Source organism: Rhea americana, unplaced genomic scaffold, assembly GCF_003343005.1.
Source record: "Rhea americana isolate MKP2758 unplaced genomic scaffold, rheAme1 scaffold_68, whole genome shotgun sequence".
Classification (NCBI taxonomy): Eukaryota; Metazoa; Chordata; class Aves; order Rheiformes; family Rheidae; genus Rhea; species Rhea americana.
The window spans coordinates 534760-557307 of record NW_028186845.1 but is presented as its reverse complement, the minus strand read 5'-3'; the positions used below and the strand labels follow the sequence as shown (position 1 = coordinate 557307).

Genomic DNA, 22548 nt, shown 5'->3' with positions numbered 1-22548 from the left:
ACTGTAAAATCTCTAGAGCAGTGATAATGCACCATGGTAACGGTCCTCAGAATGCTCAGCGTCAGCTCCAGAGGTCCAGATCCTTCACAGGCAGTGAGGGAGAAGAACAACAGACAAATTTACCCCAGTCCCCTGCAGCTTCCTTTGCACCTTCGGCAAGCCCGTCTGCACCACAGTCCCCCAGTTACCAAATACAGCAATTTATAATGAGCAGAAGTCCAGTAGCTGGGCAGAATGTGAACATCACACTACAAAACGTTGGACCAGTAGCTTCAGGAAACCAGCAGATAACACTTACCCCTTTGCCAATTCCAAATCCAACATCACCAAGTTTTCAGTTTAGTCCTCAGCAGAGGCGATTTGAGCATGGATCCCCATCGTATATTCAGGTTACATCACCGCTGCCTCAACAAGTTCAGTCTCAAAGCCCTACACAGCCAAGCCCTGTGCCAGTACAGACATTACCAAATGTTCGAGCAGGTACTCCAGGCCCTGGCCTGGGTATGTGCAGCCAGAGTCCCACTAGAGGATTTGTAGATGCTAGCGTACTTGTGAGACAAATCAGCTTGAGTCCTTCAAATGGTGGACACTTTGTGTATCAAGAAGGGCCGGGAATTGCACAGATTGCTCAAGGAGCTGCAGCACAAGTACAGCTTCCATCTTCTGGGACACCTGCTACAGTAAGAGAACGCAGACTTTCACAACCTCACTCACAGTCTGGTGGCACCATTCATCATCTGGGCCCTCAAAGTCCTGTAGCTAGTGGAGCAAACATGCAGTCTTTGACTAGCCCAGGTCATATTACAACTACTAGCTTGCCACCACAAATCAGCAATATTATCCAAGGGCAACTTATGCAACAGCAGCAGCAAGTGCTTCAAGGACAGCAGCTGGGTAGACCCATTGGCTATGACAGGACTTCTGGTGGATTAATAGCAGGAGTTGGAGGACCTAGTGCATTTGGAATGACATCACCACCACCTCCCACAAGTCCCTCACGGGCCACRGTACCACAGGGGCTGTCAAATCTTCCTCTTGCACCTACAGTTAATACAGCAGTGAAAAAACAATCCAAAAAGTTGGAGGAGATTCCTCCTGCCAACCAAGAGACTGCTCAAATGAGAAAACAATGTTTGGATCATCACCACAAGCAAATGGAAATGCTTAAGGAAACTTTTAAGGAGTGTTTGATTGAACTGTTTTTCCTGCAACATCTTCAAGGGAATATGATGGACTTCTTAGCTTTTAAGAAGAAACATTGTGTTCCACTGCAAGCATATCTTAGGCAAAATGACTTGGATCTGGAGGAGGAGGAAGAGGAGGAACAATCTGAGGTTATCAATGATGAGGTAAGAAATCCATTGGTTAATATTTTGAAATAAAATAGTAGAGGAAGTTATTGCACCTGGATTCTGAAGTGTTAGATGATATGAGAGTATCTGAAAAACTGTTTTTACTTTAAGTATTGCATTTTTTTTAAATGGATGCTTTGAGGGAATGCAGTTTTGCRAGGTAATGTGATCTTACAGGTTGGTTTGAGCATGGAGTTAGATGTATGTGTTTAAAAGCAGTGCACTTCAGAGAGGTGCAGGGAGCTTTTGTTGTCCTAGTTTAGTATGCAAGTCTCGTATGTGAAATAGATAATACAATAGGTGAATGAGTTTGGCATTGCTGTGTGAACTGTTTTAAGCTATCATTGGATTGATTAGGTATCATAAATTAAATTTCACTTACTAGCATACACAAGCAAAAAAATCCAAACGAAAAAGTCTTGTAAGAGGTTAAACCTTTATTTGTCTCTTGTGAATTCTAACTAATTATTCTCATTAATTGTGTGACTCATAATGTATATGGATCCACAGTAAGGCACCAGTTTGTTTAAATTGTCCTAGAACTTTGTGCATATATTGCAGCCTGAATGATTAAAAAGAAAAAAAGAAAAAGCACTTAAAACCTGGACATTAAAAAGTCAACTTCTGTTATTTACACAAAGGTCTAAAATAACTAAATTACTTTAATTCACTGTTTCTTAATGGCAAATGACTTGAGATAGGTTTACTGCAAACAGGTGCCGTGCAGCTTTTCCTTCGTATTTGTATCCATTCATGTTAGTCTTGACCTGCAGCACCCCTTTGGGTGCTGGAACATACCTCTCTTGCACCAGAGCATACCATTGTATGGTAAGTGGTTGCAACAGTGCTGATATAATTGATGAATTAGCACCACTTGGCACTCATAAATACCTTTTAAAATTTTTGAGAATACCTGTGGGCATGCAGTTGCTGATTTGAAAAAAAAGGTTAAAAGGTTCTCTAAAGAAACTCATATTGCTTTGAAATACCTATTATAAATCAATGTCTTCAGTGAAAATTGGTGACACTTAGGTGTAGTCATTAGTGGTCACTTCTTCAGTTGGAATTTGCAGGAAATATTAACCATGTAGTAGCTGGGGTTTAAGTTGTTCATTGTTTTGTGATCTGAAGTTCTTGATGAGGAGATATAAATGTGTGTATAAATATATGTGTATATATATATATATATTCTGTTTATGGTAGTTATTGATAATTTTAAACAAATAATTTCTTTCTATATCTAGGAACTTAAAAATTAGCATGTTATAATTTATGGATAATGGCTATCCAATAGTTTTTTCACTTGGCTTGCATTTTGTCAAACTATTCAGGTGTTCTTGTTGGTTTGCATGTTCATCAGCTGAAAAACAGGTATTTTTAATGGTAGTATGCAAATTCTGAGGTCTTTGGAGGGTCATTGAAGTCAGTGGTACTACTGTGATTTACGTCAGTTGAGACTCTGCCCCTCAGTCTTCTGGGTTTTGAGTTTGCTGTACATCGCAATTTCTTGTGATGGATCATCTTGCTCATGAAAGTTGCATGTCAGTTTAAATGCTGGAAAATATTGCAGATTGCAACAACAAGTTGTTTGAGTGTTTTCAAATGATGAATCTTTTTGAAAGCTAAGACAAGTATGTTATTTCTTTGTATTTTTTTTGTCGTCTTCTCTTTTATTTACCCCTCCCCTCTCTTTATCACTTTCTGCTAAAGCAATGCACTTCATCCCTTGCCTGGAAAGGTTGTTCGCTTTGGGAATTAATGGGGGAGAGTGAATGGTGGCTGTGCTCATTGCTTAAATAAATGTTGGGGCTCTCTTAAGTTCAAACTGTCTGTCATGCTAATTTGTTGTCCATCAGGAACTGCAATCATTAAATTTAAACCATGCTTTTATGTGAACTGGATTTAAGAAAAGCTTTCCAGTGGTGAGAGGACACTATAGATAGTCAAGGCCTTACTCTGTTCTGCTATTAAAACTGAAACAGAACTTTTAAAAAATTGCCTGTGTTCAAACCAAGCTTCACTGATGGTCATTTACTTATAATCCCCTCTTCAGTGAGGTGCCATCAGTAAAAAACAAGTGTGTCGAACAGTTAAAAAAAAAGAAGAAGAAAAACTTTTTAAAAGAAAATGATTCTCCCTTTTTTTTTTCCCAAAATATTTCTCTCAGGTAAAGGTTGTGACAGGAAAGGATGGGCAGACTGGTACTCCTGTCGCTATAGCAACTCAGCTTCCTCCAAATGTTTCTGCTGCTTTTTCATCTCAGCAGCAACCATTTCAGGTACTTTTCAATGGTTCTAAAAATGTAGTTTCATCCCAGATTTTTTTTCTTCATTCAGATTTGGTATTTCTTAGATGAATTAGAATTTTCCCAAGAGCCCATCCCTTATCATCTAAACAAAACAAAAAAGATCTTTGCAATCTTAAAATGCGTCAGTGTTAATGGAGCATTGAGGAAGTTAAATCTTTGTCTCAAAGTTGCTGGCTTGTTTCATTAACTTTCGGCTTGAATGTTTTCACTTTGGTTTGTTTGTCTTTTGTTTCCCTGATGCATTTGGTTCATTTGTGCATTCTGCCTAGTGGTAGTGTGGATTCTTTTGTCTGTGGCATTGTAACTGTGGATTTCTTCTAAATTTCTTTTCTTTTTTTTCTTTATTTATTAAAGGTCTTGAGTATGGCTTCAGAAGGTATTTGTTTTACCTTCCCTGAAATATTTCAAATAACAATAATAACACTTCTCCCATTTTTTTTAAATAACTAACACCTTTTCGTTAGTTCTACCATAAATGATAGCAAGAGGAAACTGAAGTGCTTATTTTTGTGTTACAGATAGTTTTAACAAATTTTTGAATGAGGGAATAATGTACAAAATAGAGGGAGAATGTGGTAAGCAATTACTATTTTTGYGGATCACTGATGATGCAACTTTTAGATTCAAGCTAGTATGTGTGTATACAGCTACCCCTAGCACCATGTTACTGGGACACCGTTGCTTATGTACCCGGAGAAGTAATGTACTCTAGATCTCCTACAGTTAAAATGTTTACTTATTAGGTCAGTTATGTAGCAAATGGTACAGGGTGAATTACTGTCTTTACCATAAAAGCCCTACAGTCTGCACTACCTTCATCTTGTTTTTGGAAAACGGAAAGTTAAAAGCAATGCAAAATTGATGGTATTCCCATATATAACAAATGGGTTATTCATTATGATACTTTACAATGAGTTGCTTATTAAAGGAACTTGCACTGAGAACTTTGTTATGGCCAGTGCTGACTTGTTTTGGAAGACTCCTTAGGTAGTCAGGTTTCATCTAAATAGTTTAAAATAAGTGATATTTTATCAGGTTATTTTTTATAGTGATTATGCTTATCATTAAGTTCCAGCTMCACCAATGTTGGAGTACTTTACAAAGTACTACAGCATTTCCAAGCTGATTTAGAAAAACTAGTGGAAGGTACATGCTCAACACAAAAACCTCTTCGCATACTTGTGATAATAGCGTTTAGCACAAACTTTTAACAGGAAGCATCATCTGTTCCATGAATATTTCTGTTTGCAATTGCTTATAGACAACTAATCAATTCTGATCAGCATCATTATTCTATTTTAAGTGCAGAAGTGCAGCACTCAAGGTGATTATTGTGGACATGCTGCATGGTCATGACCTCCGGAAAACTGTTATTTTAATTAAACTTACACAGTTTTAGTCCTACCACATACCTTGTGGCATGTGAATGCAATTTATAAAAATGTATCACCTTTGCTCATTGAAGTATCTAGACTAAATTAGGTGACGATAATGCAGACAAGTGGGAGGCTTAAGAAAATGTTAGTCAAAAATCCTAAAGTGGAGCTGCAGCCTGAAACTGTGAGAATGCAATCATCCAGAATAAAAGTGCAGATGAATAAACAGCATTGGAAGCAGTTTGGAGAAGATATCTCCTTAGACTGATGTCCCAGAAAGCATTTGATGCAAACAGCAAATAAGCTGAATTTGTTAATTAATCCAAGTGTTACATAAAATATGTTTTTGTGATGTTATTTTGAATAATTCTGTGAATGCCTAAGTGTATGGTGCTCTGCCAGATGTTGGCTATTAGACATAAAATATGCTGCATGTCTACTTTGCGCGAAAATAAAAATTTGAAAGCTTAATTCATATTGAGTGTGATATGACAGTGAACTGCTGACCATTAAGGATGAATATGAGTCAGATATTCATAAAACTAAAATTCATATCTTAATAGTATAGCTATATCACTAGAATSACCACAAGTGCCCTCACAGTGACAAAAGTATTAAATTTTGTTATTCTTAGCTGTTGGTACAATCTGAATGGTATGAGATGTATTCTGCTCAAAAAGAAATGTTTTAAACCCAGTCATTTTAGGTGAGGAAGTCTGTCTACTAGTATTGTTCGAAGAAACACTGAAGATGTTGTTGTGACAACTGCAGTTTATTTCAGTAGAGAGTGGTGTTTACTTAGACTTAATTTACATTGGTAGAATTTCTATTAAAAATGAAGAATAAATGAACAATGAATAAGTGAGAAGTTTCTTTTGGAAAGTTGCCGTCTTTGCTAGGAACATGTTTAATGATAAAAAAAATCTGTTGTCGTAACAGATTTTCATAAGACTTTTGGAAAAACTTCATTGTACATGTATATTGTGGAGGAACTTATCAACAGCTAATTACACTTAGAGAACTTGAGTGGTAAATCAGCTCATTGTCTTGGATTAACATAAGGCCTTCTTTGTTTTTTCTAATAGAATCTTTTAAGCCCTTTCTATTGGTAGTCCTTATTTTTCTCATATTAAGTTTCATAATAGAGTGTTGGATATAGCATGGCTAAATATTGAGGATGATTTAAAAATAAGACTTCAAAACTCAGTGAAAAGAACTGAACTTCTGTGAACGCTGCCAGACATAGTTAAGTATTTGCTAGTAGTACTGAGGGTCCAAAGAGCATGGAAATTGTCATATATTCAAAACTCACCTACTTCAAAAATCCTTTCTCTAAATCTGACATCGGAATCTGGTATTGAAAGAATTATCTARGTTCTACCATCTGTGCCAGTATTAATTGTAATAATTCAAAAAGTTGTAAAGCACTGCATAATCTTACCAAATAAGATTCCAACTTGCTGAACCAAAGCCCTGTGATTTCTTTTCCATCACAGTGATTTGTAGGTGCTCTTCCAGGCTTGTTAGTTCGCAGTTGTGCGACATTTATCCTCAGGCAAAATGTATAGTAAGTTCTCATGTGCTGTGAGGTGACAGTAGCTTTTTAGGAAGATTGTGTTTCTCAACATAAAGTTACTTCTTGGTACTCTTTTTGCCAGCTATGCAAGTACGAGTCTGGGATCTGCAAAACTGGAATTGGAACTTAGTCTGAGATTCTTTTATTTCATATTTTCGAACTTAGCAATTTTTCCTGAAGTATTTCAGTGCTAAATCCCATAGAACTCTTATCATGGGAGTGACAGAGTGGAGGCTCTTACGTAAGCTTAAACTGCCTTCAAGATGAGAACTAGTTTCTGTGTTACTAATGTTTTATGCAGAATGAGAAGGATTATCTTTCACAAATGTTCTGACTCTTATTTCTTTTTTTTTGTATCTTGTTAGTTTTGATGCAGTTAGTTTTARTATAAATGCTCTTTCCTCATCTAATTTCCCTTCTATTTAATCCTGTAATGAAGTCACAATGTTTAATTTCTGTCATGTCGGCATTTTATTGCAGCTATATGCTATAAGAATATGTTGTTATGACATCATTGCAACATTAGGCAAATGATGAAGAGTAATACATTAATGAAAACTTTCATTATAAAAACAGAAATCACAAAACTTTTGACCAACTTTAGTTTTTTACATGCTGTATTTTCTTGGTTTTGATACTCTTTTAAAAAAATTCAMATGTATATTATATATAATTAGCTTCTATTATGTATAATTAGCTTCATCAATTTAGTTGCTGTTTTGAAACCTAAACTGAAGGAAAAGTATCAGTGCAATCTGGGCACAAAATTTCTAGCAGATACTGGGTCAGTCTTACTTTCTTCACTGTACAACTGTTTCAAAGAATTAATTCTCTGGTGGCCTCTTTACATCTGTTTGTAAATTACACGTTGCGTTAGGCTACTCATATATTGAATTTCTGTGATTTCTTTTCTTTTTCCAATAGCAAACGCATACGGTAACTCCTGTTACGGGGACTGTGAACACCATAGAAATTGAAGCTCTTAAGAGACAAGCACTTGTGCCAGCAGGTATGCTCCTCTCAAGCAGAATTTCAGTTTAATTTGTTTTGTTTTGTTTTACTTTTTTCCAAACAGTTAACTGAAGCCCACTGTTCAGTAACTCTGGAAATACAGTTTTGCCTCACCTTGGAAACGGCCAGATCATTAGCACTATCTGTTGTGAGTGGTGCYGTGTAAAGAGTGCACTCCACTCACAATACATAGGACTGGATTTGGCAAGCGTAGAAACATTGTTAGGTTGGTTATTCTGGCTAAGAAGATTGGAGATGGCCAACCTGAAGTTAAAGGGACTCTGCCCTTGCAGCATGTTCTTCATAAATGCTACACATGCATAGTAGTTGTAGCTTTCTGAGCTGATGTTGAAATCATGTGTAGTAGTTTGCTTTGTAAAACTGAACCCATTCCATTATACCATGCCATAAATGGAATTTGAATATCACAGATTCGTCTAAGAGACCACGAATTGAAGTGGGCCGTCATGGGATGGTTTTTCAGCATCCGGGTGTGGCTTCAGGAGTTCCTCTTCAACAGCTAATGCCAACGGCACAAGGTACTGTGTCACCACATGCCAGTTGCACATTAATTTAACAAGGAGATGTTAGTGATGGAACTAGAAACTTGGAATTCCAACCTTCCAAGATCCTAGTCCCACCGCATACTTCTCCATGTAAATTAATACTTGGTATGCAATGCCTGGTTTGTTTAAGGAGCTGAGTGACGGGCTCCAAAGGTGCATGTGGGCATGGAAATACGTCACAGGTGCTGATGCAAAATGGTTAATCTGAGAATCCTGGAACTGAGCCAATGGTTTGTGAAAAGGAAACCTCCTAATTTGCAACATACAATCTTTTTTTTTTTTTTTTTTTTTTTTTTTTAATTTGGTAGTCATGCTAGGTTTTAGAACGTATGTTAAAGTGACCATGTTAATAACTAAATGTTATTTAGACTTGATGCTGTTATTTCAGGTTAAATTCTTGTTAGCTCATTACTCCTTTTCTTTTTAAGTATAGGACATTCAGAAGACAATGACATGTTTTTTACAATAGCTGTGCTCCAAATTTTAGTTGTAGTCCTGTGCATGAAAAAATTTGCTGTTTATTGTAATGGTGATTTACTTTGTGATTGTGATGTGGTATTTTTCAAGTGATGGTGTCTTGTGGCAAAGTAAGTAACAAAACAGTCTACCTGCAGTTGATTTCCTTACTATACTAGYACAGAGCACTGGACCTTTTAATTTCATGTGTGTRTTTTCTCTTGCTTTGTAGGTGGGATGCCTCCAGCTCCTCAGACTGTACAACTAACTGGACAGAAACAAAGTCAACAACAGTATGACCCATCTAAAGGTCCTCCAGTGCAGAATGCAGCAAGTTTACATACACCACCACCGCAGCTGCCAGGGCGACTGCAACCTGCAAATGTCCCCRTGACATCTCTCCCAGCTGCACTGCAGCTTTCACAGCAGCAACCACAAATAGTGGAATCTCCAGCTCAGCCGCAGATCCAAGTGAAGATCCAGCCCCAAGGTGTACCCCTGACTTCTGCTCCACTTCCAGCACCACTTCAGCAGCAAGTGCCGCCAGCAATCCACATACAAGGACAGACAGCAAACCAAGTGTCACAACCACAAGCTACAATGCAGCAACAGGTATATGAATTTTATCATAATTAAAAAAAAATGTTTGTTTCAATGCTTAGTAAAATAGAACAATATTATCGTCCTGAAAATACGTGGAAGATCYTAATGTTTTTTTAACTTCATTGGACAAACACACTTAGACATAGCTTGCAAACAAAAATCCTTTCCTTACAAAAATGCAAGTGTAARTTTTTTTTACTGGATTAAAGTTATGCCAGCATTACATTCTGCTGTAATGCAGGCTAAGACAGTATTGAGTGTTAAACTCATCACTAACAAATGTGCTTTTTGGGCAGACTGTGACTCTGACACGACCATCTGCAGATCCTGCTCAGTCTTCTCAGCGTCTTGCAGCAAATACACTACCGCCTACCTCATCCATTGCGCCAGCAACCATCTCAGGCACAACGCCACCTTCTACGTATCCAGTGCAAACAAACAGAACGTCTCCAGCAACTAACAAGTCGTTATCTCCTATTGCCTCAAAACCCCCAGGCTTAGCAGTAGCAGCAGCACCTAAATCACAAAGTCCAGCTCAGAATGCACCAGTATTACCACAGGACAACTCTCAAGACAAGCTTGCTGAGCAAGTAAAGCTGGTAAGATTCTTCTTTTTTCTGGCAGAGGGAACTTATAAACAGTTAACACACAGATAGTTTACCTGTTTGAGTTATGAAGATGGGATTCTTTCTGTGTATGGTGTTTTAGAAGTTGTTTTACTTACTGAGTTTTGCTTTTATGCAGAAGAAATTAAAGAGAGGTTCAGGAACGTTAAAGTCGCAACTGCTAATGAATAATAAGACTGATAAGTCTTCACAGAGTTGTATTCTTTCTGCTTCTACTATATTGTTTCTATCTAGTCATTCAAAGCAGCTGCAGCCGTATTTATATTCATAGTAAACTAGAGACATGTTGTTTTGCGTATTTAATGGGAACTTCATAGGGAACTTGCTTTCTCTTAAAGTTAAGAAGTATTAATAATGAAGAAGTCTTTATCCTCGTATGTGTTTCTCTGTGGATAAATACAGTTGCATTTTCAATTTATACAAAAGTATTATTTGATTGATTTGCATGTGTCTTCTACCTTACTTTTTGTCCTGTCCTACAAACTTCCTTCATTCTTTTATTTAACAAGATACTTTTCTATAATACAGGTTAAAGTACTGTGATTCTGTTTATTGATAAAGTTGAATTTAGTCTGGTAATTCCTGCATTGATACAATATTCAGACTTGATTTGTATAATGCATGTGTCATGTTATTACACTTTATTTTTTGCTGTCAAGTATTTCGATGAAGTCAGAGAAAATACTGTTTTTATATTTGGCTACTATTGCAGGTGCATCATGTAGCTTCTTTGTAATGATATGTCCTTTTTTTTGAAAGGAAAATCAAATCCATCAGCGAATAGCAGAACTGAGGAAAGAAGGTTTATGGTCCCTGAGGCGACTTCCTAAACTCCAAGAGGCTCCAAGACCCAAATCTCACTGGGATTATTTGCTGGAAGAAATGCAGTGGATGGCAACTGATTTTGCTCAAGAGAGAAAGTGGAAGATGGCAACTGCTAAGAAGGTACTTGAAAAACTCACCATTTTGAATCAAAACAATTAATCTTCGTGTCATTCAGTTTTGTATCAAAGCTATTTAAACAGTTTTTTTCTGTGGAAAAAAAGTGATGAGAGTATAAAGCACTGATTTTTAACTTAAAGGAGAAGCCATGTTGTTAGCTTTGGATAATCTGACATTTGGCACTGAATTGAGAATTCAGGACTCTTTTTCTTAGAAGCATAATATTAAAATAGATGTATTATTTTGTGAATGCAGATCTGCATTTTGAAGATAATTTGAATCTGGATTTGATGTGCTTTATTTGTGAYAAATGGTATCTTTTTAAGAATAGGAGAAATAGGCAGGGCACATATGGAATGATCCTTCCCCTGGCARTGTCCTTCAGACTTCTGGAAGTCAACATTTTAAAGCTCTCCTGAGCTACAGGTTGCAGTTGAATCAGTTTATAACATATGATGATAGACCTGTCTTTCAATCATGTATATACTTTGTTTTTCAACTTACTTTACTTTTGGTCTCTATGAAATATTGAGGTGTGGTTTCTATGCTTAATACGTATTGTATGAAAAAGGTTTTCTTTTTTATGATTGCTGCTGATTTCAGTAGATTTTGCTCTAACTCTTGTATTGAGAGAGAACGGTGAATTAAGAGTTCCCTACTTGATTGCTTAATTAGAGTTTCTGTACTTCCTTTTTCTCTTTGTTTTTCACGTCTGTTGTTTTACTGGCATGATAGGAATTAGAAATATTGGAGATGAGTGCTAGATGTATTAAAAATACAGTCAACATCTAGCGGCTGCTAGGTAATAAAATCTTAAGAAATATGATGTTCTGTATATTGAGGTAACCTAATTCAGCCTTTCTGATGGTATTTTAGATGGTAAGAACTGTGGCTCGTTATCATGAAGAAAAAAAACTTAACGAAGAGCGAGCTAAAAAGGAAGAACAAAATAAACTAAGGCGAATTGCTGCATCAATTGCTAGAGAGATAGAGTACTTCTGGTCTAACATTGAACAGGTAAAATGCCGKCTCTTTAATATTTGTGTAAGTCACTGCTTTTTTTTTATGTTTGGTATTTTATGTATAAAATTAAATGCTTTATTAGACTTGATTTACATTTTAGGTTGTTGAAATAAAACTGCAAATTGAATTTCAAGAGAAAAGGAAAAAAGCTTTGAATTTAAAGAAAATTTCAAAGAAAGGTAATTGTATTTCATTTCGTATGAAGTCCAGTATAAATTCCCATGCCTTTGTTTTGTATAATTTCACTGAATTGGGTTTTCATCTTACTGGCAATAGAATTGGTAGGTACTAATAATAGATTCTGAACAGATCTGAACTATAAGTTACAATTTTTAAAATTTTTCAGTTAGATTTTTTAATAGTTCTTGTGTTTTCTATTGGATGCAATTAAAAGTTAACTTAAAAAAATATAAAATTGCTAAGTAACTAATGCATACATCAAGTATAATAATTTTCCAGGTAAAGATGCAAAACATACAGAAGACCTTTTATTGGAAAGAGAAAGTGAAATGGTAAGTTTTTGTTTTGTAAAAACATCAGATAAATTTAAATGAATATGTTTCTTAAATACGCAGTGATGATGAGCAGATTTCTGTGTAGTTACTGACAACTGAACTTACAATCGTTAGCACAAATGTCGTTATTTTTGGTTATGAACGATAACCTTTAAGAGTGAATTGGCAATGTGTGTTTTGGTTAACATACGCCTTTTAAAGGAAGAGTTCGTATTTATCCAGTGGCTTTGAATCACTCTTCCTAAGATTGTAAGACCACAAACTGCATAAATTAATTGCCAGACTGTTTCAGGCAGGAATTTATTCTACTATAGCCAGAGAGAAACTTTGTGAGACATGAAAGCTCATTTTCACCTGTTCTGTAGCCTATGTCATGGTTTACCTTCTGAGATAAGTGTATGTCACAGAATGAATCAAACTGAATGAAACTTAAATATCCTTTGCCTTAGATGAAATGTGTGCTAGGATTCCTTGGCTACATTTGTGCATTTGGAAAAAAACAAGCTGGGGACTGTTCTGTGGCCCAGAGCCATTTGCCATTGCACAGCTGATGTCCACTTGCTGAAATGCTCATCTCTCCCCAAGCAGAATGCCTATGTCTGAATTTCCTTTTAGGAACAAGCTTTAACATGTGTTATCAGCCAAACTGTGGCCTAGTACTGTCTATGAGAGTGTTAATTTGTACTGGCCAAACCATGCTACAGATTGTGCTAGATGGTTCAGAGTGAACAGTTGTTGGCCAATGCACAAGCCTATGCCATACCGCTGTCTAGTGAAGACTTGGTCCTTGATTCCAAATTGGGTAAAAGTTCTGTGCCTCAACACTGCTTTTAAAGGAAAGTTTGTATTACTGTTCTCTGCCACATTGGAGCTGAGTAATTTGGACAACAGACGCTTCAGGTGGCTGACTGCAGACCACCTTCGATACAGAAGCAGAGTACCTGCATCCATATACCCGAACCAGGCTAAAATGTCTTGCTGAGAGTCATTAATGCAGCTGTAGTTCCTCTGAACCTGAGAGGATCAGTCTAAATAGCACTGTGCTTTTTCCCATGGCGTTGCTAGTTCAGGTTGACAGTATCTGGTAGGTCATTAGGTAAAGCAGAACAGATGCACTACAATTGCAAAATGAATTTGCATAGTTTTGATCTTGCTGAAATCATGTACGTTTTACTTAGGCTTGACACCATTCAGGCTGCACAGTCAAAAATATTATTCTTTGTCTTTTGTGCTAAATTTGAGAATTTAAGAACAAAAGGAGAGGAGAAAGTAATTGGTTTAAACATGTATATTGTGAATGTAATCTAAAACTCCCTTTTTTTTTTGTTTTGTTTTGTTTCCATGACTGGGAAAATATTGACAGATGTTAAGTGTCTATTCGCTGCTGTCATTGCAAGACACTGCTGTCTTTAAAAAACAAAAAATCCATAGCTTTGTATTCTATGATTTTTAAACATTTCAATTATTTAATGCTAGGGTATGTCATCATCTGGAAGGAAAAGAAAGGCAAGCACATCTTTAACTGATGAGGAAGGTAAATCACTTTTCAAGATTGTGTCYGTAGTATGGTATGTGATTTATATAATAAAACCCTGAAACCGCTGATCTTCAGTCTGCTACTGCATGTACCAAATACTTTTTACAAACCAATTATCAACCCTCATCCAGTGCTTTGAGCAGCTGGATAGTAAACTAAGGAAAACAGAATTTTCACTAGAAACAAACTGCCATCATTGTTGGTAGATTCTGATTCTCTCTCTCTTCATTCCTTGGTTTCTCAAACCTTACTAATAATCTTTAACTTTTTCTGATGTTTTCAGGTTGGATAATCCATCAACTTTAGTGACTTTCTTGTGATGACTTGTGTGTCATGTTTCTGATGAAAAAAAATTCCCAGTTTTTCACTCCAGAATAATCTATCTCTGGGAACCATTGTCAACTAACCCTTAACACTTCAAGACTGTCTTTTGTCCTGAGGCATGAGTGCTTTTACTTGTCTTAAAGATCTGGATATAGCTACTCTCAGATTTTCTTGTTTTCCATGTGTCTCATGCTTTTTGATTCCTACTAACTTTTGTAATGTCTTACGCTGGTATACTTTAAGGGGTTTAGGGGATTACAAACTTTTTAAATTATAGTGTAATTTGAATGCCACAGTTAGCATTTGTTTTGATTTTAGTTGAAGATGAAGAAGAGACAATTGAAGAACAAGAAGCTAAAGAAGGAAATATAAACCATCAAACTGAGTTGTCTAACCTAGCCAAAGAAGGTAGGCATGCAGCTTGCTGCTACTTTATGGGCTCTGAAATAACATATGAAAACACATAGCAATTATTGTATTTGCAAATGGAATTATCAGATGAAAAGCTGAATGCATTCAGATGTTCAATCATATAATCTGTATTTTTCTTTTTTTCTGTACAGGAAGTTGTAGCAGTTAGTTTATGGGATGATCATGGATATCTGTACTTTGTAAAGCAATTCGTATACTTAACTAGTTGTCAAGCATTGTGGCTTGAGAAAAAGTATTTCTCTACGCATCGTACTTTAAAACCTCAGAAGACTCCCAACCTAAGTTCTATATGCCCCTGAGAAACTTTTAAAAACAAAAGTGTACTTGCCTGTCAGCGTAGCGAGTTTCATCAGAACACTGATCGTGAGCAGTGCTGCTTCTTCACAGTTAGGCATGTGTGAGAAACCATGAGAATTGTATCAACTGTTTTGAGTATCTCAGGGTTTTGTGCTGCACCTGATAAATTTGAAAGGTCCTGAAGTGCTGATCTTGGAGGTATAAGTACTTGAAAGGAAAGGGGCTTTTGGGAATGACAATGCTCTGGCCAACAGCCCTTTTCCATTAGCAGCATAGCGACAGCTGCTATGCAGGGCTTGATGTACGCAAAGTATCCCCTAGGGATCATTTCAGTTATCATGGTAAAAACTGTACTGATTTTTAGTGGCAGGGTTCCCAATCTAGGCCTGCTCAGCAATCAATATTCAGTTTCCAAATCTGTTTGTTTGGTCTGTTCAGCAGCTTAGTGGCTGCAGCCAACTGGACAGTTGGAAGCATTATAACTCTTGGCTAGTCAGCCAGGTTCCTAATGAGGGTGTTTCCTGATTGATTGGTCATCAACAGCTTGTACATTCCTGCCTCAACAGACCAAACAGGCGATCATGGAGATACTGTAGTAGGCTTGAAATGCTACTCCATTTGGAGACTTTGAAGTCTTTGATTGTCGTTCAGTCACTCAGTTGGATTTGATACCCCTACCTTTCTAACCACTGCCTTACTGTCGGTTTACATGGTGAGTTTATAATACAGTAGAAGGCAAGCTGGATGAGCAGAATACTTAGTTTTGCTGCARGTCTCAGTGTAATGTTAGTGGTCTCCATAGTCTGGGTCTTTAAATAATACTTCTATCTTCCAACGAATAATTACTTCTTCAGTTAACTTCTGCGTAAAGGACCAGTGTGTTAYGTAATAGTGAAGGATGTCATGAGGTTAAACACATTGGTATTGAGTGTGACAGGGTTTTGATGATTTTAAACTTACCTGCTTCAATGATCTTCAGCTGAATTGCCTTTGGATGATTTACTAAAGATGTACGAAGGTGCCTTTGCAGAAAATTTTCACTGGCCTCAGCCTAAGCCCGACAGTGAAGAGGATAGCAGCGAAGAAGGTAAATTATTTTTTTGTTTAGAAGAAAGTTCTGACTTACAGGGTGAAATAAGTTGATTGATCTTAGAGCCTCTTTTACAAAGATAGTTTATACTAAAGGAAAAAAAACAATTGAGTGAATTGCATTTTCAATGATTCTCGTTTTTAAGTGAAGAACAATGTTCTGTGCAAGAATGAATGGAAAGTACAGTGGCCTTCTGGCTAGGTATTTGGAATGAGTGTTAGAAAAATGAGGTTTATTTCTGATACCGCTAAATATTTTTTGGATAATCATCTCTGAAGAATTTCTTCCTTTTCCTTTATTTTTCAATGTGTGAAGTCATGATGTGTCAGAGATTCTCAGGAGCAGTAGTGAGCTGTAGAAGAGCCTGTCTGCACTGAATAAAGCAGCATACTTCATTGCTAGTTATTATTACACAGATGCCATCTGTTCTACACTAACGTGATGATAGAATTGTAGATCTGAGGGTAGATTTTAGGAAATACAAGAGGACCTCCCAGAAATTGTAAAAAGCTAATGATCCTRTTAGCCCAGCTAGCGATAAATACTGAGAATGTGTTTCCGAGTTTAAACTATTTTCCTTTTAAGATTGTACAGTTATTTTTAAAAGTGACCTCCTGTTAGATCCCTATCTGAATTCCAGTCATCTCAATTCCTTTGTGTGACTGATTTGTAAAGTTAGGTTTATTTAAAATACCAATGTAATTTTTCTCTTTTATAGAAATGGAAGACCATATCTCTGACAGGGAGAGTCCTCAGAAAGAAGTTGTCCTCATAGACTCACTTCTCAGCATCGACCAGTACAAGGGTATAGACAGATCAAGTCCTCCGAAGAAACATATGCGAGACATAGCAGAAGTTGCTGCTGCAGCAGAAATGCTGTTACCTAAAGGCAGCTCAAGGATAACAACAGCGGTAAAACTCCTTGCTTCCTGCTACTCTATATGTTTATTTCTACATAAACATTGCCTTCCTATCATTTAGCAAATTTTAACAACAAATTAACAATAAATATTTTTCTAGTAACTGTAAAATGGCTACACCTTATGATGCAGTCCTTGAGCTTAAATCAGAAAAAAAGTATCAATTCATTCTTGTTACAGGTAAAATATAATACTCCATCCCTTTTGTATGGGCCTCTCAGAGAATATCAAAAGATTGGGCTTGATTGGTTGGCAAAGCTCTACAAGAAGAATCTCAATGGCATTCTGGCAGATGAGGCTGGGCTTGGCAAAACAGTGCAAGTGATCGCCTTTTTTGCACATTTAGCTTGTAATGAAGGTAACTTAATTTACCTCTCTGAATTTTAGACAGGTGCTGGGCCAGCGTTGTCTTTGTGAATCGTAGCCTCGGGTCAGTTTTTTTTTCTGTTTATTTGCATCAGACTTTAGTTAGCATACACAGTATGACTATATGATTAGAAGAGCCTTCTTATATTAAATGTGAAATAGAGTGCCATCATGCTAAGTATACTGTTTGGTCAATCTGCTATTACCTTCTGGGTGACAGCATCCTTCAGAAGCCCCAGTTTAGTAGTATAAAAAAATATTTAAAATCTTCCCCAATTGTTTAATGACTAGATGGCCATAGGTGGTTAAATTCAAGGAGCTGGACAATTGTGCCTTGTATGTCATCTCAGGTATCATTGAAAATGTTGTAGCCAGGTTGCTTTGACAATATAAGTAAAGCAAAGCTTGTTGTGATGATGTGGAATATATTTTATTCAACTAGTTCGTGTAATTGGGAGAAAAATAGTTATTAGGTATTCAAGTTGTACTTTGGAATTCAGAAATAACAGAATAGATTAGAGCTGTTATATTTGTGGTGTTATTGGGTCTCAGTTTTAACAGTGATTCGGTACGCTGCATTTACAAAAACAGGGGAGAAGATAAGTCACATGAATTATCATGAGTCTCTTTTTGTTATTACCTGCTGTATTTTACCTTCTGTAGGTAACTGGGGTCCTCATCTTGTTGTTGTACGGAGCTGTAACATATTGAAGTGGGAGCTGGAATTGAAACGCTGGTGCCCAGGATTGAAAATTCTTCTCTACTTTGGTAGCCAAAGAGAACTTAGGGCAAAAAGACAGGTATGGTATTTTGCAGCTCTTAAACTGCTGTATTTTGCATTTTGGATGGTGAGAATCTTCCCTTAAGCTCCATTTATCCTTGTGTTCCTTAAATCCTGATGGATATAAGAAGTTTTTAATACTACAGGTTGCTTTGCAGAGAGATTCACATCTATCAGTTCTGGATTTTCTAAGGTATTTTTGGAGCTCACTTGGTCTTGAACAATACACACAACACTTAATTTGCTTTCTGAACCAACTGTAATTTAGAGACCAAGACTGTCTTTTAGAATGCTTTTGGATCATAGTATCTTTCTATTCATAATTAATAAATAGGTTGTAAAATACCTGAGAGTTCTGCATTAGCTTTTCTGTCTCACTCTTTCTTTCCTTTTCTGTAGGAATGGATGGAACCCAACAGCTTTAATGTGTGTATCACTTCCTACAAACAGCTGTTCAAAGGCCACCCAGCATTTATGAAAATGCGATGGAAATATTTAATAGTAGATGAAATGCAACAAATAAAGAACATGACAGAGAAGCACTGGGAGGCACTTTTCAGTCTCCGAAGGTATAGAGTAGAGCATTTTCCTTTTGGCAATTTTTTTTTCCTTTTCATCTCCTATCAGTGTTCCTGTTCGAGAGAACTGTTTAGTAACTCGTATTTAGGTTGCCCAAATTCCTGTGCTATTTACCAATGCTCACTACCTAGAGCTGCTTTTAGTTGAAAGTCAGGGTTCGGAGACATGCTCAGCATTTCATGGTTGCAGCTAACATACCACTAGAGCTCTTCTTTGCTGMTACTCTGTGCTCCCAGAAAGATCCCTGTATATGTTGTGATCCTTACGCAATGAAGAAGCTAGCTTGATAGCATATCAAAAATTAAAAAGATATTTATCTTGAATTTATTTTTTTAACATTACTTCCTATTTCTTCTGTGTATCTGACAATCCTAAAACTACAGTAAATGTGGTGTTTGAATATTGGTCTCCTTTTGATAATGATATTATGTAGGTGCTATATTGGTTAAAAATTTTTTTTCGTTATTCACAGTCATCATCGTTTGCTTCTGATAGACACTCCTTTGCATAATACATTGATGGAGCTGTGGACCATGGTACATTTTCTGATTCCTGGAATTTCCAGACCTTATCTAGATTTTCCAGTAAAAGCAGCTAATGAGGAAAACCAGGATTATTGCCATAAACTGGTCATCAGGTTACACAGAGTATGTTGTTATTTTTTTCTCCTCTTCCCTACCATAGTAGTTAAATATGACTGCTATATTAAAAAAAAAAGTTTAATTAAAGTTTTTGGCCTTCCTTACTGCTTTGTTCAATTCAAACAGGAATTCCTGCTGTAAGCAGGGTTTTCTGCTACCAGGAGAGTATAGATCGGTTTCTTTTAAAAATATTGTGTGGCTTAGATTTTGAAGCATGGCATTCAGAAATTAAAGAACAAATAACACTTAAATGACTGTGTGCATAGCAATGTAATTGCATATCATATATGAGGTTTATCATATTAAATGCATTAGATGTCAGTGGGTTTAGCTTGCTGTTGTAAAACTGCATCTTTGAAGTGAGAGAAGTTTGTTTTTTTTCCCAATTATGAAATGTTTCAGATGATTCAGCCGTTTATTTTGCGAAGATCAAAGAGAGATGTTGAAAAGCAGCTAACAAAGAAATACGAGCACGTGTTAAAGTGTCGTCTTTCTAGTCGACAAAAAGCTATGTATGAAGATGTCATATTACAACCAGGGTAAGGAGTTAAAACAGTAGATAAGAAGCACTCTCATTTTTGGTGCTTGAGCAAGGTGATAAACGATTGTCATGGTTGAGTGTATTTTAATGTTTCTGTGAATTTTTCCGTCATGACTAGTGAATAGAATATGATTACATTGTAAACTAAAATTACAAGCTAGTGTTGTTACAATTCTAATGGCAGACATAGGTATTTAACTCTAGAACCTTTAAATCAAGTTATAATGGTCAGTTTTGTCATTATTTCATTGTAGGATTTGTAAAGGTGTTCCTTATTATGTAAAGCCTAAAGTGTCATCCCCCTGCCTTTTACCTGTGCTGCGCTGTCAAGTGATTTGTGATAGGTGGAGAAATGAAACAAACAGAAAAATGTGGGTGGAGTATGTGGAGCTGCTTAGGTTGTACCTGACTTTAGGGTAGCACTGGTCCCTAAGTTTCGTATTTCCAAATTTGTATTTACTGCAGTGCTACTTAAAATATTCTGGAAAGACCTATATAAAATCCAAGCATGTATGAAAATTTTTGCATAACACACTGTACTTCAGACACTCAGCTTGCCAATTTAAGGGCATTTCTTTATGGCTTTATAAGACCTATGCTTAAATTGATGTGTTTCTATACAAATTATTTGATAGAACCCAAGAAGCCCTCAAAAGTGGACACTTTGTCAGTGTCCTGCATGTCCTGATGCAGCTGCAAAGGATTTGTAATCATCCTGATCTGATAAACCCTCGTCTTTCAAGTACCTCTTTTGTATCAGAAACACTGGAATACAGAACAGCGTCTCTGGTACTGAATGCCCTAGAAAAAGATATTTGGAAGGTGAGCAAAATAATTTTTTCCCCTTAATGCCCTTGTAGAATTTCAGTATTTAATATTATTTTATTATACAGCATCAGTCTGTCTGAGTTTATAAATAGAGAGAATGCATTATTCCATAGCCATAGCCTTTCTTTATAGTAGTTTGAGGTTTTCAAGCAGTTTGTAGTCAGTAATTTTTCATTAACTATGTGGTTGAAGACAAACCAGCTTCTTTGCATCATACTCATGCTCCTACACCACAAAAACACTCTGGGTAGCACAGCGCATGTTTACCAGATTCATTAATTTTTGTTCTGCTTTTTGTAGCTAATGAGAGCAGGACCTTTTAATACACTTTAGTTAATTAATTAGTACACTTCTGGTAATCCTTTTGAAGTACTGTTATTTGTACTATCATTAAAGAAATGTCCCCCCTCTATAGGGCAAACAAAAAGAAATAATTTCATTAAAAAGAAGGAGGGATAATGGAGCAGATGAGACAATATTTTTAGCTGTTCTTATCTGCCATCTTCCTTATTTTTCTACTGTCAAGTGCATAGGAATGCTTTTTAGTTTGACATTCAAATACCATAGTCAACAAACCCATTTTAAGAGTTCAACTTGATTCTTTGGAAATCATGGTATATGAAGAATTGTAAAATATGACTTGCACTGATTTCTGTAAGACTGACTGATGATTTCAATTCTGTTCCCTCCTATTCTGATGCTTAAAATGGGTCTACCAGCCCAAGATGTGTTTCTAAAACTTTTAGACACTTTTTGCTAAATACAGAAAGTAAATTCAGCGTAGAACATGGAGCATACTTAACTGTACGTATCATTACATACAATAATAAATGGTATTTTACTGTGCTTGTAGGAGTCAGATCTGTCTCTTTTTGATCTGATTGGAGAGGAAAACAGAATGACTCATTATGAAGCACAAACATTGCSAAAACAAAAGGTTACTAGAAAACTTATTGAAGAGATCTACAGCTCCCCTCCACCACCACCCAGGCCCAACCCAGTGAAGCTCAAACCAAGCAGGTATGTACAGCTGCCCTCCATTTAGCTAGAATTAAAGAAGGAAAAATTAATTCTGTTGATATGTCTACAGAGTTGTCTTTATCTCTCTGTATCTCACACAAAACCTTAGACTTTTGCTTTTATTTTATTATTTCATTTAGTCTTGCTTTTGTTAAAACTGGTGATTTTGTTTTCATATTTTTTGAGTTTATGATGTTTTGCAATATTGGAAATGATTCATCAAAACTATTAGCTGTGCTTGCACTGTTATAAGAGATGTATAAAGTTTTATAACTATAGATTTTTAAGAGTATTTCTGTCTTACGGAACCAGTGATCTCGAAGTAACATGGAGCTGTTTTTCTGATGAAAAATAGCTGTCTGATGAATTGCAGGGATGTTGACATCTCTCTGGAAACAATATGAGGGCCCTATTCTTTTTCTAGGTTTCTGGATAGATCATTTCAGGCATTTGCAGTATTTTAAATTCTTCTGGTATTTAGCTTGATGCATTGCAGTAAGCGTTTTCTTTCTGGAGCTTAGCAGACTGATTTTGTGGCATTTTCTAATTCTGTTAAGAACTCTGGCAAATTCTGTTAAGTTTTCTAAAGTGAGTCTTGCCAACGTTATCAGCCATCTGTCAGCAAGAGATTATCATCTGGTATGATCAGCTAGAAGTTCTTTGGAGGCCTTAAAAGAGCCTCTGTTTTTGGTCATTGATTTCTTGGATATAGGCTTTGCAAGGATTTTTTTTTTTAGGTGTTGTGACTGCTCTTGAAGTTTGAGTGAAGCCAACTATATTTTTCTGATACAGATGTTCATAAAAGATTCAGTGAATCTGTAGGCTGGTTTGTTTTATG

The 22548-nt window shown here is 36.4% G+C and overlaps 1 protein-coding gene across 11 annotated transcripts in view; it reads left to right on the top strand.

Moving 5' to 3' along the window:
- Positions 1–22548, top strand: part of EP400 (E1A binding protein p400) — a 48602-nt gene continuing 26054 nt past the window's right edge. For 9 of the 11 annotated variants that reach the window (XM_085321105.1, XM_085321103.1, XM_085321102.1 and 6 more), the window contains exons 1-21: positions 1–1349; positions 3520–3630; positions 7537–7621; positions 8055–8162; positions 8878–9257; positions 9545–9847; positions 10634–10819; positions 11693–11833; positions 11940–12018; positions 12299–12351; positions 13831–13888; positions 14534–14623; positions 15924–16031; positions 16753–16946; positions 17135–17312; positions 17984–18120; positions 18501–18670; positions 19153–19327; positions 19724–19860; positions 20498–20684; positions 21544–21710. In XM_085321105.1, the coding sequence (XP_085177231.1) occupies positions 27–1349; positions 3520–3630; positions 7537–7621; positions 8055–8162; positions 8878–9257; positions 9545–9847; positions 10634–10819; positions 11693–11833; positions 11940–12018; positions 12299–12351; positions 13831–13888; positions 14534–14623; positions 15924–16031; positions 16753–16946; positions 17135–17312; positions 17984–18120; positions 18501–18670; positions 19153–19327; positions 19724–19860; positions 20498–20684; positions 21544–21710 (4370 nt within the window). In that variant the 5' untranslated portion in view covers positions 1–26. The remainder of the gene's footprint in view (positions 1350–3519; positions 3631–7536; positions 7622–8054; positions 8163–8877; positions 9258–9544; positions 9848–10633; positions 10820–11692; positions 11834–11939; positions 12019–12298; positions 12352–13830; positions 13889–14533; positions 14624–15923; positions 16032–16752; positions 16947–17134; positions 17313–17983; positions 18121–18500; positions 18671–19152; positions 19328–19723; positions 19861–20497; positions 20685–21543; positions 21711–22548) is intronic. The other 2 variants (XM_085321101.1, XM_085321100.1) reach the window with 2 other exon arrangements.